Raw genomic sequence first — 15062 nt, forward strand, 5'->3', positions numbered from 1 at the left:
CGAGTGTCGTCAGCTGTCTTAGCATACGCGGTCTTCCAACGGAGAGCGCTGTGATCCCCATGTTTAGTTCAGTTTTGTTTACAGTGTCAAAATCGTTAAAATCCAGTAAAATATTGCTAGTGAGCGTGGTTGACTCTCAGCTAGGAATGCTAACTATCTTTAATACAATTTGTTCATTTCGTTCTTCTGGCTATACCGCAAGCACAATTCCCTAGTGGCTTACTTTGTGTGTAACTAGTTGCTTGGGTAAGTTATAAATTCGTTATCGACTTAATATTGTAAGTTTCCATGATTATGTCAATATATCTATTATCCTGGTAACTTTTCGGTTGTAATACATTTATTAACGCATATACTTTAGCTGATTAACGAGGATATGGTCCTCCCAATTCCGTGTACCCGTGCTGAAAGAAAGTTCCTGATATTGTTTTGCCTAAACGGCCCCTCTGATACAGCATCTATCTATTTTTAGAAGCATGAATATTTTTAGGACTGTGGTTTGAAATAAATTTGACGCCCTTTCCTTGCTCGGTGCACACTCAGAACTTCAGCGAATAATTACATTTTTACTATTCTCTCTTAAATGTAATTTTGACCTGGCATTGTGTGCGTTGATTCAGTGCTTGTCTTCGCCATGTCAACTGAAGTGTCTTCAGACGAAAAACCGCGGGTGGCAGTATTTGTACGGGCCAGTAAAGAAGGCAGTCTTGCAGCATCTCCCATAGCCCATCAAATCCTAATGGTTTTGGGGATCAAGGTTGATTGTGGTGCGATACCTGAATCTAAATTGACTATAACCCGTGTTGATGATTCTCGCCCACTGCCGTTTCCTCTTCGATCGCAAGGAATCACGCGGGTTCCTGCCGTCATTATTGGAAATGATGGAGAGGATGATCCTGAAACCATAATTTCTTTACTAGACAAACATTTTCCTGGAGGGTTAGATATGCAGCCCCTAGAATCAAAATCTTCTAACATATGCGATCCATCCTCAAGCTGTGAGAATGTCGAAGACACTCGAAATGGCATCAAGAGATTTCTTCTCGAGATTCAGTTTTTGCGTCCGAGGGATCACTGACAGCTCAGAGCACTTAGATGCAGCTCTACAGCGACTCAATTCCTTTCTCCTGAAGAAACAATTGAAGTCATCCGATGATGACGAGCCATTCCAATGGATTTATGGCACCAAATTGCCGTCATTACTTGATTGTGAAGTTCTCCCTAAACTTCACCATGTCAGAGTAGCTGGTGGAGCTGGATTGGCTGGACAGTGGATGGCCGCGGAGTGGAGTATACCAGGGGCTTGGCCCGGTATCTGGTGTTATCTTCATTCGGCGTACAGCTTGCCAGCTTTCACGCGGTTTTGCCCATCGGATAAAGAAATAATGTTACATTGGGCGGAAAGAGCCGGTGCTAGCAATGTTTCTTCAGTCGTTAAGGAAAAGATTGTGCGGATGGATTCCGATGAATTGCCGAAAGTCTCTTGGTTCGTTCCCGCACGTGCAGAGCTAGTTTTTCTTGATTGAAACAGGTGTCGAAGGATCAGCTTTGCTCTTCAAAAAATTTTTGGGTCTGTTTTTAAAGGTTTAACTTTGTAGGACGAAAAAGTCGTAGAATGTAAACAATTGTAAAAACCTCTTATCTAGTTGTGAAAATGTTTTTGAAGTAACCATATCTCAGTGCAGTTGTCGCTTGGTGATTTGATGTTTAAGCACTGACTCAAATGGCAAAGATAATTTTCTCTTTGCCACCCAGTAATATTCATATGAAAAATTGTGTAATAACTCTGTGAAGCGTTTTCATCTCACCATTGGTACTGTGACGTGCATTAATTTTTACACGAAATATAACTATCCCTGTCAACTTGTGTTGGTTGTTTTCATGGTACTTTCCAAGATCTTTGGTATCAACCTGCATATGGGTGTGAAAAATAATTCTTTGAATTTAATATAAAAATCCTATTTTGTCTCTACCCATATAGCTAATTGAGGGCAGACTGCTATTAGCTCATTATGAATTCTACCAGTGGCATTGAGAAAAAGGAGAGGGAAACCCCACCTACTACTTCTAACAGTGATGCCATAGCTGCCGGTGATGTGAAAACTGCTGGCCAACCCTTATCGGATTTCTTGATGCAGTTGGAGGATTACACACCAACCGTATGTTCCTTGCTTATGTCTGTGACCTATTAAATGCTTTGTAATTAGTACTTAAGAATATAATTTTTCTAATGAGAATTTTCCTCTTGTACCAAGATATAATTATGTTATATCACTTAATTTTCTTCTCATGGGTATGGATGGTTCCATATCAATGGCTGCTTCGCTATAATGAGCTCATATCACTCTTGAATCTTTTTTTTTTATACGAAAGATCCACAGAGAAAAAATCATTCGCCTTGACCGGGATTCGAACCCTGATCCCCCGATTTCCGGTCGAGTGCTTTAGCCAGTTAAGCTACCGAGGCGTCATTCTTCCCTGTGGATATTTTCGGACACTACCGGACAAGATGTAACTGGACTGCTGAGCATATGATGCCACAAGCAGTCCAAATCCCGGTCAAGGCGAATGATTTTTTCTCTGTGGATCTTTCGCACGATTGTGCATTGCGGGTGACTCCCGTAAAAGTTATCACCGCGGCTAGTCTCGGTATACTTTAAACTTTTTTTTTATAATTCTGTGTTCTCATATTAATTAATAAGTTTAATTTTAATCTCATGCTGTACCCCTAATATTGTGTGGAAATCCATGAAGTGAAGGTCAGCAATTAGACATGGATAATTAACGACTCTCCCAAATAAGCAATGCCCATTGAGTGGTAAAATTGCAAGAGGAAAAATGGCATCATTCAAAATTTGGAAATTTGACAGGGCTCTCTATAATCAGGGTTCATATCAGTCAGGGGAGTTATAGAAATTTTAGATTTAAAAAATCTTTGGGCTGGCTTGGTGTTGCTTGACTTTTTTCTGCCGCTACTATTGCCAGTAGCAGATTCAGTGGGGATGGTAATGACCCCTCCCTAAATTTTATCAATTTTTTATTAGATTAATAGTTTTTGTATCCTTGTGAAGGAGTACATGGATTATAAATGCAAATGCATGGCTTTAAGGCCTAAACGTGGGAGAAATTTGAGTCAAGTATTTATCATAGAGTATAGCTCTCCCTGCAAATATATTTTTCACAGGAGATTGACCCTCTAACCCAAGGAAGTATTCCATACTCCCCAGACCCAGGTCATGCCCATTCTCAAAAATTTGATGCTGAATTTGTTCCCGACTACTTGCTTGACCTTTTTTTGCCATATTAATTAGGAAAAAAATTACTTGGTGTAGCAGTTATGGGGTATTATTTAATTTGAGGTGAATATATCACCATAGGGGTAAATATTATGATCAAAATCTAAAATGATGTATCAGAAAGGAAAGACAATGGCAGGTTCCACAATTTATTAAATACTGCGATCAGTTTTGATTACATAGTGTCATCATCAGGCAAAATAATGTAATCGAAACCGGTTGCAGTAATTAATAAACTGTGGAACCTGCCATTGTCTTTCCTTTCTGATACATCATGAAGGAGTTACATCATGTTTTGCCTGACGCAATTGAATTTATCATAATTTAAAACATTGAGGGTCAATCCATGTTTGAATAATGTGGAATTAAACTCCCCTCAAAAGTATAAAATCGTTTCTAGCTTGATTTGGTGGAAGTTCGATATATCCATGTAATGAAAGAATGCAAATGGTAATTTTTAACAAAAAGTGTGGAAATCACCATTTGTGTTCTTCCATCAAGGATATCCCCTCATCAAATCATCCTCCCTCCCCCAGAAATGTTTTTTCCTGTGGTGAAGGTAAATTTACATGAAGGATTTTGCTAATCAACCTACTCTTTCCTCCTTAAATTGGATTTCCCTTGTCAATTACCAATAATGTTAGTACAATTTTTTATCATTCCCTAAAAATAAAATTTGTTGAAGGGATGGCCGTGTAATATATTGAAGGATCGATAAAATGGGAATTTTGGGAGTAAATTGAATAAAAAGTCAGAACTTAAGGCACAATGCTAGGGCATTGATTAGAGATATGGAGTCACCCAAAAGTTCACTATTAGTAAAATAATAGTGCAACATTATATGTGCCTAATGTTGCATATCAGTAGTATTTACTAATAGGGTGGTTTCCTATTATTTTTTTATTGCCTAAATCGAAAGATTATTACTCCTGGAGTACGTATTTCACGCTTTTAGATTTTTAAATGACGATATCTATTTTTCGCGATTAAATGAAAAGTGAAAATTTTCAAGCGCGCGAAAACGCGACGCTTAAGTATGAATGTCGGGAAGTCTCTCCGCGTGACGCATTTCTGGTTCCCCCTCCCGCCCTGCGAGGTGACCTTGAGGCGAGGCTTAGCACTGATACGACGCAGGCTGCTAGCGGCTAGCCTAGTACCCTGCTGGCTGGTAGCGCTTGGCTTAAATAAGGATTATTAATAACTTATCAAACGAGGAAAACTTTCCGACCTTAGCCAGTTTTAATAAGTGATTGTTAAGACATGTTTCCCTGAGCTCTGCGCCTCATGCATGCAATGGTAACCTCAGACGACGTAGAACTCCTATCTTCTCGTATAGAAACTAGGTCCCTGTGACGTCACGTGGAGTGGCACCGCATGGGCGCCAATCTGGCCCTTTTCAAATGAGGATAAAAATGGACCATTGCCATTCGTCTAACCCGGTATTTCTAAAACAAAATAATTTGCATATTATGAATACACTAGTGGTGGGTAACGAATCGCAATCAATGCCTTTCGTTTTCTTTGATGAAGGAAACAACCCTATTGGTTATCCAAAAGTCATTTTTTTAAGCATAGGAACACTCAGACTCAATTAAATGGTTAAATATTTCTTAATGGAGGAAAATAATTTAGAACATTTCTGTGTGCGTTTAAATCCAGTGTAGGGAAATAGTTGCAGGTCACCTAACTGGTTTCAACTCAAAAACATCAACCCATGTTTACATGAAGCATAATCCCATGCAAGTAGCGGTTGGGCAATTCCTCATATAGATTCACGAAATGAGAACAGGGACTACTCTGGGAATGCATTCGTACACATACACAATTTTAGGTGTTTTCAGAATGTACAAGTTTAATGGTGACTGTGTTTACACAACCACTCACCCAGTTCACATGTACCATGTAAAACGCCTATATGAAGGGAAATCATTCCTGCAATAATGGTTTAATTTGGGAGGGTTTCAAATTGTTTGATGAACACTACATGGGTGATCATTAGTCAATTAACTTGTGATTTTTTGTGGTGGGGAATATTAGTAAGTATTTAATTTTTCTTTGATGATTATTATTTTGAGGGAGTGGGTCTTGAATATGACAAAATTTCGACGTGGAATGAACCTTTGTCAGCAATGTGAAAATAAATTAGTGGAACTTTCCCTGATAGTATACCTTTTCTTAGATTCCAGATGCAGTGACCGGGTTCTACCTTCATTCCGCTGGATTTGACTCATCCGACCCTCGCATGTAAGAGTTCCCTACGATAATTAATGTTGTGTTTCTGGCCATAATATGCCAAATTTATCCATTTAAACGATTCTGTTACTTCCAGAGTACGTCTTGTGTCCCTCGCGGCGCAGAAGTTCATATCCGACGTCGCTAATGACGCCCTGCAGCACTGCAAAACTCGAAGCTCCAACCAAACCGCTAAGACGAAAGGAAAGGATCGTCGATACAATTTATCTATGGACGATCTAGTTCCAGCCCTTGCAGAATATGGAATAACCGTCAAGAGACCACATTATTTTGTTTGAGGGACTTGGTTCTCTCTCTCCTCTTTTGTGTAATACCCTTTCCTCTGTTGTGTGTTTTTTTGAAGTTTCAAGCAAAAAATAAAAATAACTAATGAAATTAAGTGTTATTATTTAATTGGTTACCTGTCGTGAGTTATTTCAAATAGACAGCAGGAAGTATGAAAAGTACGTCGTCTGCTGGTGACTTAAATATCGCTGAAGGAAAAAGCCGATAAAGAAATGCAGCTGATTCAAGTAAACACCAATAGCCAGAAACGAACATTAAGAAAGTGACGTCATTACATTTTCGCGCATGCGTTGTTCTAGAGTATCCTTTGCGGCCATATTGCTGTGTGGTACGTTTCCAGCGGGTTAACAGAAGAAAATAGGTAAATTTAACGTAACATACTATTGGCATTAATTATGATTTCTGACAGCCTTAACCCTTACCTACAAGCAAAAGGGAAAATCACTGTCCTCGTAATGGAAACGTAGTTATGTACTCCACTCCTATGTTTGCCATAGGTTTGCCACCTTGGCTTGAGATCTTGTGTGATATAATATAACACGTTTATTTTCATGTTACTTGAAATTTGAATCATCATTTTTAGGAAAGATTGTGTTCTTGATTTTAATTTCACTGGCTGCATACGGCACTACTTCCTAATAAATGATCCGGAAATGGGAAGCTTAAATCTCTTATAAAGTACTATCACTTGATATTAGATGCATTAGTACGTTTAATGGTAATTATTTCGGATCAATTCGTGTTGTCAGTGGCAAAATTTTGCAATATGCAGGGATTATAAAATGTTAATTACGGTATCTCAGTGGTAAATTCCTCGTGTGTATGCAACTTAAGTTTGTTATGGTTTTTTTAAACTACGGTGAGAGACGTGTTATTGTGTTTCCTAGTCGTAATCAACGAATATTTCTATTTGTTTTCAGATCCATCATGACTGATTCCTTGAAATTCGGTCCCGAATGGTGAGTTGGTCATTGGTTACACTTGGCAATGTATGATGTGTCCCGAGTTGATTCAATCTTCACTCGAGGCTCACATCATTTCTGTGTTTTGATTTTTTCGGTCTTTTAAATCATTACTAACATATCATGGTCATTTTACCTGCACTGTGACCTTCTTATAGATAAGTCATGAATTTATTATTACTCACTTTTTATTGAAATTGGCCTTGAGGTACGTGTAGTCCATATCCGTGTGCCAATGCTGGCCGTGATGTTTGTTTTTTTGGCATGGCATAGTGAAGGCGTATTTTTTGCATTTCTCCTTTGATTATGTGGTGGGTACTTTTTGGCGAGAGAGAAATAAATGTAATACTTAAATATCCATGAAATAAACTGACTAGCCTGTGGGAGTTTGATAGTGGGAATTTCAATGGGATCTTGAGGAGCGAAACACATTCCGGATTTGTTCCTCACTGATTTCCCTGTTTTCGCCGCCGGACGACTTCCTTGGGTGGAGGTAGAAGGGAGAATTAATATTCATCTGTTACGTTGTGTGATTGCTGCCAATGTGATGATTGTTACATGTGAAGTACTGGAGTCTCATTTAACTTACGGCATTGACTCTTGCCTTGTGATCAGTGGCGTAGATTTAGAAATGGGTTTAACGGAGATTTCAGGGCCCATCCAGGGTGAATGGAAAGCACCCCAGGGCAAATTGGCAAATCCAGAAAATTTTGGGGTTTTTGATTTATAGAAATTGATTTTTAGGACTCTTATTTGTCAAAATGAAGTAAAGCCAGTGCTTTTACAGATTCAAGGGGGTTGTAATCCGGGCACAGCTTGAGAGGGAATGGGTTTGTATTGAAAGAATTAGTGAACATAGGCTCGTATCAACTGTCGTTTAGCGTGAATTATATTTTCTATATTAGAGACCTGGCCCTTCATTTTTTTGTTAACTCTACAAATTGTTATTTATTTATTTTACCGCCATAAGGTTGAGAGTGCTATCCCAGGATACCACTGGGACACAGGTGGCAAGTGGTGGTGGAGTTGGTGGCGGTGGTGGGGGAGGTGCCCCCCACCGTTATCAATTGGCAGAACATCGCTATGGGAGGGAAGAGATGCTGGCACTTTTTGACAGATTGACAGTATCTCGTTCTGGCCCAGATTTGCTTCTAAGGTCATTTCCAACACTCTATGTAGAGAAGCCACAGCCACCTTTAGCCCTGGTTCAGATGACTGAAGAAGAAGCAGTAAGTTATTTAATATTTACTTATTCTATAACTTTTATTAGTAAAAATAGTGAATTGATAATAAGTTATTCGGTTTAAGTTTTCATTGGTTGCCATCTTCAGAATTTTTGTTATAATTTTATCTGCATTTATTTTTATATTTGGGTAACGCATACTATTTCTGGCCAATTAGCCAAAAACTATTACTTTGTATGAGCATTTTATGATATCGTCCATTTTTGAAGCCTAAACTAAACCCTCATATGTGCAGTATAATTCCCTCTTGTGTATTTGTTGTGAAACTCAATTCCTCATAATTCCGGTCATTGCTGTATTTTTGCTGTAGGCATTTTTGGTGCAGTTAATTTTATAATCCTGTTGGTAGAAGGCAGTTTGTTATTCATGGTGTAATACCAATGTGTTGGGCAAAATATTACCAATGTTCTTGATTATATCGTCTGTCACATTAAAATGTTGTGGTTTATACTTTGGTAAAACGCTGATAAAAATATATCATTAAAAGCACTCGGATATATATGATCCTTCATGATTGTCATTGGTAGTTCTGTCTTGCTCTGTCATGCTTTATGTTTATAGCTTATGCTCACAATGAATCTAGTGATTTTTTTCTCTTGAGGTATGCTTGAAGTTAGCCTAATAAGTCCTACTGCTATATTTCTTTACTGGTGAAGAATCCTATGCAAAATGGTATCATGCAAAGCATTGAACATCGGAAAAATGAAAATCAGTTAAAATTTATGCACTTATTGCTCATTTGCCTTATTGCCCTCATCTTTAATATTTTTATTTATAGCCATCCCAATTGAAAACCAAGATATAAACATTTTAATTTGTTATAATAAGTATCAAATTTTCATCGCTATTTGATAATATCAATCCATCCATCAATAATATCTTCTTTCCTTGGTGATGATTTTGGCTTAGTCAAATTTTATGTCATGTGTGGGTTTGCTCTGGGAATGCTCGGTCACTGCTGAATTTGTAAGGTAGATAGGATCCAAAAAAATCTCCATGAAGGGGTGTACTGCATACCTTGATCATGTTGAAAATCCTATTTTGGCGATACATGCTGGTCCATTAAGTTCCGCCTGCAGGAACACAATAGGGTAACGCAGAATAGGAAGTTGCCTGGTGGAATCCTGGAAAGACTGTCGTCAACGTCAAACAACCAATGTGGCACAAACCCTGAAGATGGAGGGATCCACAAATCATGCACAGGCATTTGTGACATTGATGAGACAGTTGATTTTCAAGGCCTGGTTACACGGTGCATTAACCCGTACGGGTTAACGTCTAAATGTATGAACGCGAGAATGAACGGAAAAATTCACCGTGTAACCACCCCAAAATGTACAAATGCATGAACGCGTGAACGGAAAATAGAACCTGTTCTAATTTCGTTCATGCATTCGCACAAGTTGATAACAGAGCTACCTGGTGGGAAACGACACATTTAGTTGTCATCTGCAGGGCTATTCCACGGCCGTCTTGGCTATTCAGTAACTCTTTACGCGTATTTGTTCATTTGTACTGTATCGTAAGTGCTTGAATCCTACCACAATCTCACCATTTGCATCGACACTAATATTCGTATAGATTATCCCTGTATGTATGCCGGACATACCAAGTTTATGCCTATGGTATCTTAATGGTTGTATTATGCCGGAACAAAACAATCGATGAGGTTGTCACAGTTTTTTCAACACGACATTTGTGAAATACAACGGCTATCATACGACTTATAGAACACATTTAAACATAATTTATATCATACGAATTAACGACAATTCTACCTTTTATACATCCGAGGTGGGAATGCGCTGGCCCACCACAAAAATACGACTCACAATACGCAAGTTCATAAATCGACAAGACCTCTAAACCAACATCTTTTCCATCAACAGCAAATATCTTCTTAACTTTATAACCGTCGTGACAAAAGTAGAACAAAGTATTAAAAATATCTACTCTCATAGATCATCTACACTCAGTGAAACAGATGACAGAAAAATGTCTAGTAAACACGGCTTAAAAACAAGATGCGTCTACAAATTTTCAGCCTAAGTATTAACTTTGATTACGGTTTGAAATAAATAGAGTACTATTGAGATATAGCATTAAGCGAGCGATGACGATAAATATTAAATATAAATAAATATTACTGGCACGAAATGAAACAACTTCGGCAACTACAATGAAAACCACTGTTTACACGGCAGCGCAAATATATTACCAGTACGTGAAATTTTCTGGTCCTACAGGAAACAACGAAAAGGGAATTATTTTCTGGTAGGTATCGTCTGCTTCCTACCTAATGATACTGTTTTCACATTTAAATTTTGTGCACTGTAAAGGGAATAAACAAAAACTAAACGCCTCGCGTTACGAGAAAATGTGTGAAAACTTGTCCGAACGCATGTACCGTGTAACCGCTCATTCATGCTCCTCGTTCACGCAAACGTCCATGAATTCAGACATGCAAACAGACACGCATTCATACATTAACCCGTACGGGTTAATGCACCGTGTAACCAGGCCTTCAATCTGCATTTTGATTCAATATTAGTAATGCAAGTATCTGAGATAAGTGTAAATTGCACTTTCATTTTAATTGTATAGCACTTTCATTTACAGTTTATAGCAATTTGTAGCATTTTTTATATTAATTTTCATAATGTATCATTGGTAGATGACAACAAAGTGTGGTGAAATGCAGTTATTTGACAAAATATGGAATAGTTTAAATAATTATGGGCGGAACAATAATAAATGAAGGAATAAGATAAATGTATTAAATAATTAAATATGAGATTAATAGCCTGAATATCATTTATGCTAGTTGAACAATTTTCAACACTTTCCTCCTTCCACTGGTTGCATCTGTCAGTCACAACTAGATTGTACTGGCTGAAAAACCTCTCTGCATCTGCAATGCTAACTGATTCCCAGCTTGTGTGGAGTGCAGCATTTCCAAACTCATCTTTTTCTTGGCATATACTGGGAAGTATTTTCTTAACATCACAGAAACTGCTAGAGTTCTGTCTCATCCTCCCTAGTGGCTGTCGTTGAAAAATACATGTGACCATCTATGAAGCAGTAAGGCCCAACATCCAGTGGCGTAGGGAGGAGGGTCCAGACCCCCTCTTAACCCACCACACCATGCTCCAGAATATATAAACATAATTACCGTATTTCTCCGAATATAGTCCCCCTCTGAATACAGTCCCCCCCCTTAATTTTGAGGCTTGAGTTTTGGGAAAAGTTAAAAAAATGTGTTCGAATATAGTCCCCCCCTTTACTTTTACCACAGGCATTTTTGGAAAAAAGGGGGGACTATATTTAGACATATACGGTACTTTGCTTCATCTTTAAAGGAAACAAAATACTGAAAAAACATGGATGTTAACAAAGATTTCTTTGAAAAATGAATTTAGATTTTGAAAAGGGTTAAAAATTAGTTTGAAACCCTATGCTTAGTACCCTGTTTTTCAAAAATTTTCCACCAAACTCCCCTGGTTTTGGATCCCCTCTTCCCTCCCCCAACAAAATTCCTGGGTAGGTGGTGTCTCACGGTGGTACTCATGCGAGTTTCCCGCGATACCTCCACACTTGAGGTTGGAACCAAACGATAACTTTGTCCCAGTTCGCGGGGTGCTGACTGGCCTCTTGCCACGCACTGCAGCCCTAAACCACCGGAGCCATACCGTATCACTATCAATCACTCTCCAACTATCACTATCACACACTGTCTCTGTCGAGCTCTGCCAAAGTTTTGCTACAATTACTCTCCGCCTCAATTCTATTCATAAATTGTTAGACAGCTAGCTCCACCTAGTGTAAATGCCAAAAATGCAAGTCACGTGATGGAGAACCAGGGTGATGCATTCTCCGATCAACAAGTTTGAGTCAGATACGGGTGCCGACGACATTTTTGTCGGTGGCAGATTTTCTTACCCAGCAGCGGTGGCACATGGGACGGGGATCGGGTAAAATGTAACCACATTCTTTTGAGTTGCAGATTTTTCACCATGATGGAATCTGTGAGATGATGCCATGAAGGAATGCAATCCATTGTCAAATGCAAATGGCAAAACACAAAATGTCATTATTGTTAGCTATAGATTGCGAACAATCTTTGGTAGCGTTTTAATAACCATAGTCTAGGTCATAGTTTGGCAAAACATCTTTCCAGGACAAAATGGAAAGAGAGGGAAGTGTATCTGTCTTCTGGCAACTGTGGCATTGGTTAATGAACTCGCCAATTTTGCATTTTTTGCGAGTTGGTGGTGGAAACGTGTGAAAATGGCTTCAGTGTAGCTTGTCTATGCCCACATCTAGTTTCAGTCCCAGCTATAAGCATAAGTGTCAGCAGAGCATTTCAACAGTGCTTGGCACTACATTTACAAATTTGGCCATCGAAAAGGCAAATTTGCTGTTTAAATATCATAAAAGTCCACTAATCGCTCCTATGTCACATCTATTACATATTCTAATCTAATATTCACGTATGACTAGCAATTATTAATACTAATGGGAGGAATTTGACTTGGATTCACATGCTATATGTATTTTGGTGTGCTCTGAGCTACTACAGTGGTGGTAATTGAAAAAAACTTAAGTTTTCAGTTCCTTTCCGTCTGAGGAGTAAATCATGAAAATAAATCTTCTGATGTTATTTTGTACTTAGCATTTAATTCATGCCATGAATATTGTTTTTTAAAGGAAAAATATTAGGGATGGTCGGATGGGATACTTTGGATCCAAATATCCGCGGATATTGCCCTTCATCGGATACTTCAGATCCAAATTCGCTGAAGGCATCGGATCTGGATCCGAAATTTTAAATTTATGCTTCAGTGAATGCAGCGTCCCATACAAGGGAGTGGAAAGAGTTTCCAGTCTACTTTCGCATGCGCCATTGGCCTACTCATGAACCATTTTGTTTATAAGCTCTCATAGGAGTTATGCAACAGAATTTCAGCAGCGAAAATTTTTACGGCAAAATACGACTGGCATATAGTATGATTCTTACAAAGAGATTGAACAACCATCGGGAGAATCTCAACTCCGTAGGATAACAACCATGTCAAAAGTGACTACGTCGCAAAAAAACACCCTCGGCCATCCATCACCCCATGGCTCTGATATTTTTTCCTTTCTGAGACCACACAGTCCATAAATCATTATCTTATAAGGACAAAGTTACAAGAGAACAATAGAAGCTTGTTTCATCCGTTCCCCATCTCACCAACTGACCTTTTTTCATCTTACCTGCTTCAATTCTCTGTTTCTGGAGTACAAATGCTAGGTAACTCACTTACTGGACACGAATATGTCTCGGAAAGTTTTTGGCAATTGAATGACGCGCTCAGATTCAAGAAAGAATGAGACCAAACACATCGCATTTCTGGCATATTTAGTTTTTTTTTAAGCTCGAATCGATTGTAACAACGTTTTTTTTTTTACAATTAGGCTTTACCAATATTCAAAATTGTTCATGCAGCACAATTTTCAAAGAAACTGGCGTGGCATCAGTACCATCAAACAAGAAGATCAGGCCCGGAAACGACAACTGTATAGATCACATAGGTCGCCCGGCTTCGCATTGAAGGCAACTACGTCACAAAATAGCAAGATCTAACATGTTCGTCCTTAAATCCCTCATTCATTGTGACGTTGCGTGAAAGACTAAGGGGTTGCTCTCCTTCCCCTCCACCTCTCCTTTATGCGCTTGTGCTACCCACCCCTTCCTCTCGCTGAGCAGTCATCTCGTTCTGTTCCCGCAACTCATCACACGTGATGCTAATGTTTTTCTAAACATTGTTAATCGTGTTGCAGATTGGACAGTTGCAATTTAATTGAATGATATACCGATAAAAATGTCTTTCATTGTGTAGAGACATTTTTATTGACATCATGTGCGTGGACTGAGACGTGAAACTATTGCAAGGAAGTGGAAAGTCCACCTCACCCCAACTGAAGCATTTGGGGGTGAAACACGAGTCGGTATGCGACGAGAAAGTGATAAAATTCTGGGGAAACATATGTGAAGAATATCAAAAATCAGTCAATGGTTTATCCGAAAATTGAAACCTATTTTTATTTTCAAACGCAAGCGTAACAGTTTACATCCTGAGCATGTAAAGATTTTATTGTTTTAAAAAATAATTTGAAAGCTTATAAAAACGATTTTTAATCAGTAAAAATGCTTAGACATGTATGTAAATTTAAATAGCATTCCTTTTATTGTATTTACCCAGAAGAAACTTGAATAATTACTTTGTTTTATAGCAGACAATTGAAAATGCATTAGGATCCGAAAATATCTGAAGATCTGGCTCTGAAAAATCAAGGATCCGATCTGGATCCAGGTTAGAAAAAAATCCCTAAAAAATATGGTTACAAACATTTCGTCACCTTAGGTGAAAGGCCCAACATTGACTATCAGAAACAGGGTGGAAAGCAGATTTTTTTGTTTATGTCAGCATTTCTCTAGTAAATCAGGTAAAAAGGCATGAATTTTATATTTAAAGGTGATGGGTCATACCTTCATCAGGTTTATCAGAAGAAAAAAATTAGCCTCATTAATGAACTATCTTTGGTCAATAGATGGATGTTTAAAAGTACTAGTTTAAAAGTATTTTTACCATAAAATTTTCTAAAATATAGGAATAAGAAATTTTTAAATATCTCTGTGGATATTTTTCAATTAATGTTTAGAATCTTCAGGCTTTCTATTTGAGAGGGGTCAAGAAGAACCAAGCTGCCACAATGTACTTGTCCACTGAAATGAAAGCAGTTCGAAAATGCAATTCTCTTTAACTCCCTGTTATTGTCTGCTTTGCACTTGTATTCAGGCCAGTAGGTATGCTCACCATGTGGTATTTTGAACTGGAGCTCCATCGCTAGCTTCTAGCTAGTGCATGGTAATTACAACAGATGGTAGATACTATGCAGACCATCCCATGATGCCAAAGTTGCTTCATAGACCTCTGAGCCCCTCCCCATCAATCTCTTTCATACCCTATCTTGCCTCA

General features: G+C 38.4%; 2 protein-coding genes across 5 annotated transcripts in view; both read left to right on the forward strand.

Annotated features, from left to right (window-relative positions):
- Positions 1–26: 26 nt before the first annotated feature.
- Positions 27–5924, forward strand: LOC124163412 (transcription initiation factor TFIID subunit 10-like). 2 transcript variants are annotated; one of them, XM_046540301.1, is made up of 4 exons: positions 27–246; positions 1982–2159; positions 5476–5540; positions 5626–5924. In XM_046540301.1, the coding sequence occupies exons 2-4, from the start codon at positions 2013–2015 to the stop codon at positions 5825–5827; spliced, it is 414 nt and encodes a 137-aa protein (XP_046396257.1). In that variant the 5' UTR covers positions 27–246; positions 1982–2012; the 3' UTR covers positions 5828–5924. The 2 variants fall into 2 exon arrangements, with proteins under 2 accessions (XP_046396257.1, XP_046396258.1); XM_046540302.1 differs by lacking the exon at positions 27–246 and adding an exon at positions 1578–1884.
- A 199-nt stretch (positions 5925–6123) lies between these two features.
- LOC124163409 (GRB10-interacting GYF protein 2-like) overlaps positions 6124–15062 on the forward strand; it is a 63275-nt gene continuing 54336 nt past the window's right edge. For all 3 annotated transcript variants that reach the window (XM_046540294.1, XM_046540296.1, XM_046540295.1), the window contains exons 1-3: positions 6124–6195; positions 6755–6793; positions 7767–8025. In XM_046540294.1, coding sequence (XP_046396250.1) covers positions 6762–6793; positions 7767–8025 — 291 coding nt within the window. In that variant the 5' untranslated portion in view covers positions 6124–6195; positions 6755–6761. The remainder of the gene's footprint in view (positions 6196–6754; positions 6794–7766; positions 8026–15062) is intronic.

The sequence above is a fragment of the Ischnura elegans genome, chromosome 8 (assembly GCF_921293095.1).
Source record: "Ischnura elegans chromosome 8, ioIscEleg1.1, whole genome shotgun sequence".
Classification (NCBI taxonomy): domain Eukaryota; kingdom Metazoa; phylum Arthropoda; class Insecta; order Odonata; family Coenagrionidae; genus Ischnura; species Ischnura elegans.

Coding starts and splice junctions, on each gene's coding strand:
- LOC124163412 (XM_046540301.1), top strand. CDS start 2,013: ATGAATTCTACCAGTGGCATTGAGAAAAAGGAGAGGGAAACCCCACCT. Junction 2,160..5,475: donor TGGAGGATTACACACCAACC/GTATGTTCCTTG, acceptor ACCTTTTCTTAG/ATTCCAGATGCAGTGACCGG. Junction 5,541..5,625: donor GACTCATCCGACCCTCGCAT/GTAAGAGTTCCC, acceptor TGTTACTTCCAG/AGTACGTCTTGTGTCCCTCG.